Source organism: Chenopodium album, chromosome 6, assembly GCF_948465745.1.
Source record: "Chenopodium album chromosome 6, dcCheAlbu1.1, whole genome shotgun sequence".
Classification (NCBI taxonomy): Eukaryota; Viridiplantae; Streptophyta; class Magnoliopsida; order Caryophyllales; family Amaranthaceae; genus Chenopodium; species Chenopodium album.
In genome coordinates, this window is record NC_137839.1 from 35,504,907 (window position 1) to 35,509,424 (window position 4,518).

Consider the following 4,518-nt stretch of genomic DNA (forward strand, 5'->3'; position numbering starts at 1 on the left):
GGGTTAGAGGGATGTTCGTGAAGGTGGTCTTTTTGAGGGCGGAGGCTAGGTTTGCCAATGCGTCGGCTTGGGCATTTTGTTCTCTTGGGATGTGTGAGATAATAAATGGGTCAAAGTGCTTGGCTTTTTCTTTGGCAACATCGAGGTATGCTGTCATTTTGGAATCTTTGGCTGGGAAGTCACCTGTCATTTGGCTGACTGTGAGGAGGGAGTCGTTGTACACGTCCAAAACTGTCGCACCTGGTTCTTTAGCGACGATCATTCCTGCAATCAAAGCTTCGTATTCTGCTTCATTGTTAGTTGCTTTAAAATCACAAGATATAGACCTTACTATCATGTCCCCTTGTGGCGACTTTAGCACTATTCCCAGGTCGGCTGCTCGTTTGTTGGATGACCCGTCAACGAACAGGATCCACTTGCTCTGGTTGCTATTGATTTCTTCTACTTCTTTGTCGGCTATGGGCTGTAAGTCGGGGCTGAAGTCAGCCACAAAATCTGCTAAGGCTTGGGACTTGATTGCCTTCCTGGGTTGATACTCGATGTCCATTGTGCTTAGTGAAATGCTCCATTTGCTTAATCGCCCTGTTAAATCTGGCTTTCTCAAAACAGACTTAAGAGGGTAGTTAGTCATCACCACTACGTGGTGGGTCTCAAAATAATTTCTCAGTTTTTTAACGACAGTAATTAAAGCAAGAGCTAATTTTTGTAGGGACATGTATCTTACCTCGGCTGGGAGGAAGGTTTTTTTTATGTAGTAAACTGGAAGTTGCCCAGCCTCGTCGTCTTCTCTCGTCAGGACCGCGCTGACGGCAAATGCGCTGACGGCGATATAAAGCTGCAAAGGTTCGTTAGTCCTGGGCTTTGACAGGAGGGGTGGCGTCATTAGGTATTTCTTTAAATCTTGCAATGCTTTTTCGTGATCGTCAATCCATTCAAAACCCTTATTTTTTTCTTAAAACATTATAGAAAAGGTGGCATTTATCTGACGATCGAGAAATAAAGCGATTTAATGCTCCCAATCGCCCTGTCAATTTCTGGGTTTCTTTAACGTTCCGGGGGGATTGAATATTTATTAGAGCCCTGACCTGGTCGGGACTGGCCTCAATTCCCCTTTGAGTTACTACATAGCCAAGAAATTTTCCAGCAAACACTCCAAAAGAGCATTTAGTAGGGTTAAGTTCCATACCATACTTTCGTAATACCTCAAAGGTCTGGCGGAGGTGATCGACTTGATCTTCTGACTTTTTGGATTTTACCAGCATATCGTCGATGTAAAACTCCATCGTTTTTTCTAGCTGATCTTTAAACATCATGTTCACTAGTCTGTGATACGTCGAACCTGCATTTTTTAGTCCAAAAGACATTACTTTATAACAATATATACCTTTGTCCGTCATGAAAGCCGTCTTCTCCTGATCGTCGGGATGCATTAAGATCTAGTTGTATCCGGAGTAGGCGTCCATAAATGTTAAGAGCTCATGACCTGTTGCTGCGTCTACCAGGGCGTCGATGTGCGGCAACGGGAATGGGTCTTTAGGGCATGCTTTGTTAGGATCAGTGAAATCGATGCACACTCTCCACTTGCCGTTCGTTTTGCTGACTACGACAACATTAGCGAGCCAATCTGGATACTTGACTTCTCTTATTTTCCCGATGTCGATCAGCTATTGCACTTCATCATTGATGCTTTTGTTTCGTTCCGGAGCAAACTTTCGACGCTTCTGCTTGACAGGCTTGTAATTTGGGTCGACGTTCAACTTGTGCGAGATGATATTCGGGTCTATGCCAGTCATATCTTCATGCGACTAGGCAAAACAGTCTTTATTCTCTCGGAGAAAGGTTAGGATAGTTTCTTTGAGTTCATGTGGGGGCTCCGACACGGATGGTTTGATCTGGTTTTTAAGGGTCTAAAAGTATCACGTCGATTTCGAGGTCGTTGGGATTGTCTGGTGTCGGGCCATGGTGTAATTACTATGCGGTTCTCATGGTTGGATTAAGGGTTGTTTTATAGCAGTGTCTGGCTTCACGGGGTTCTCCTTTAATTTCTTGGATTCCCCATGGGGTAGGAAATTTAATTGATTGATGGTAGGTAGAAGGGAGGCTTTTAGTCGGTGAATCCAGGGTCGTCCTACTATGGCATTATAGGCTGACGGGCAGTCGACGATGTTGAATTTGGTTTGGGGGTTGAGGCCTCCAGCATAGGTTGGGAGGGTTATCTCTCCGAGAGTTGACATGCTTTCACCACTGAAACCGACCAGAGTCGTCGACCTTCTAGTGACGTCGCTATCTTTCAGCCCCATATCTTCCATAGCGCTTCTGAACAGGACATTTGCGGAGCTACCTCCGTCGACCAGCACCCTTCAAAGCAGACAATTCCTAACTAACAGAGAGATCACCAGAGAATCTTCATGCTCTCAATTGATGTTTTTGACGTCGTCATCGTCGAAAGTAATTGACATTACCTCTAATTTCTTCTCCAAGGGATCTCTTAACTCGTCCGGAGCATCTGAATTTTCTATCAACGACTTTGCAATCCTCTTTGCTGCAGAATAAGTTAGTCCACAAATATTGGAACCACTAGTAATAACATTGACCACTACCTTAGGTGCGGGCAGTTTTGGAGGCCCATTCGTCATCTCTACTTTGGGATGACCAGTGTCACTGCTTTTCTTCTTCCCTAACAGGTGCTTGAGATTTCCCCTCTTCAGCTGGAAAGCTATTTCTCGTCGCAGGGCATAGCAATCCTCCGTCTTATGGCCATGGTCGCTATGGAACTTGCACAATTTACTCATATCTTTTTCCGATTCTGGCTTGTTGCTCTTCATCGGCCAGCGTACTTTATTCCCCAAAGACTCTAATTCTTTCACCACAGCTACGATGTTCACGTCGAACCCATACTCTGATATCTCAGGGTATTGCGGAGCGTCAAGGATCTGTTCTACCTGCACAACATTAACAGAGCGTGATCTACCTGTTGCCTCATAGGGCTGATGTCCCCATGATCCCCTTTGGATGCTCAGGGCTTTGCGGACGGATGAGCCTCTGACGCTTGGGTAGGAGCTGCGATTGGGGATGTCCTCGTCGAAGCGCATCTGGGCCACAGATCTTGTCCTAACTTCTTCAAACGTAGAGCATGGGTACTTTACCATATCCTTATATAGATCTGAATCTGTATGCAGTCCATGGAGGAAGGCTTCGATGGCAGTTCTATTGTCGACGTTCTTGATTGAGACCTTCTCTTTGTTGAAGCGAGACCAATACGTCCTGATGGTCTCCTTGGGACCTTGGACGATCCTATATAGATCACTTGTTTGCTTGTCGAACTGCCTGCTACTTTCAAAATAGGAATAAAACTTGTTAACTAACATAGCAAAACTAGTGATACTACCTGGTTTGAGTTTTCCGAGACATTTAAGAGCGGGGTCAGTCAGCGTCGCGCCGAACGATTTGCACATGCACGCTTCCCAACACTCGAACGGGATTAAGGCTTGCCACATTTGCTGCTTGTAGTACTCGACATGCTGCTCTGGACAGGCCGTCCCATCATAAAGCGACGTAAACGTCGGGAGTGACAATCTTCTGGGAATCCGGGCCATTAACAGCTCATCACAGAACGGGGTTGCCGCAAATCCATCTGGAGCTTCTCTTTAGACGAGGATCGAGACACCTGGCATCCTCTTCATCATCGACAATACCCTTGAGTTCTGCTTCTCTAGGGCGACCATCCTGTGGATCAGGATCTCGGTTTGATTTGGCTGCGGGTCAACTGATCGGTCCTTGGGATGCGGGGGTTTCCTTGCCCATTGTTCCTGACCGGGGGGTCCATATTCATCTCCCCGTCGCTGGACTCAGTATCAATGTCGTGCGGCGATTCGATGACATCCAATGACGGCATCCTTGGGATCAGACCTAATTGCCTCGGCCGGCGACAACAATTGCTCTGAGTTGACTCTAACTGTTGACGGAGAGTGGCTGCATCGGACTCCGACGCTTCCTTTTCCTTGTTGAGGCGCTCGTTGGATTCCCTGGCCACTTCAAGATCGGCTTGAGCTTTCTCATAAGCTTCTTTCAGCTGTTCTGGGGTCATTTCGCTGGCTGACATATTAAGGGGTGAACAAGGATTTTTAGACTTTACCTAGTTGTAGCCCCACGGTGGGCGCCAAATTGTTTATGCTAATTTTTTTTAAGTGGGATTGAATATATATCAAATTAAAATCTAGGCTACGGATCAACTAAATAAAATCAAAGATGAAAATAGAACGAAAGCGATTAAATGAGACGAGGGATTGGTGACGCGGAAAACCCAATGAAGGTAAAAACCGCGGGTAGAATGAGGATCTACCAAACTTTCACTATGAAGAAAGTATCAAAGATAACAGTTTACAGTGTAGGTTTTTTAGTAAGAAAATAGCTAAGCTTGTTGTGTCCTTTGTTCGTCGATGCTCTCCCATTTATATTGGCCATTGCTAGGTTAAATTCTAGCCGTTTGCAAGGAGATAAACCTGTTCCACGAATTTC

At 45.7% G+C, this 4,518-nt stretch overlaps 1 protein-coding gene across 1 annotated transcript; it reads right to left on the reverse strand.

The window, feature by feature from the left end:
* Window positions 1-2,414: 2,414 nt before the first annotated feature.
* Window positions 2,415-3,596, reverse strand: LOC145636884 (uncharacterized). The gene has a single exon (XM_081688422.1). The coding sequence runs from the start codon at window positions 3,594-3,596 to the stop codon at window positions 2,415-2,417; it is 1,182 nt and encodes a 393-aa protein (XP_081544548.1).
* Window positions 3,597-4,518: the final 922 nt, after the last annotated feature.

Excerpts from the sequence above, each read along its gene's own strand:
- LOC145636884 (XM_081688422.1), bottom strand. The coding sequence starts at position 3,596 with ATGGCCCGGATTCCCAGAAGATTGTCACTCCCGACGTTTACGTCGCTT.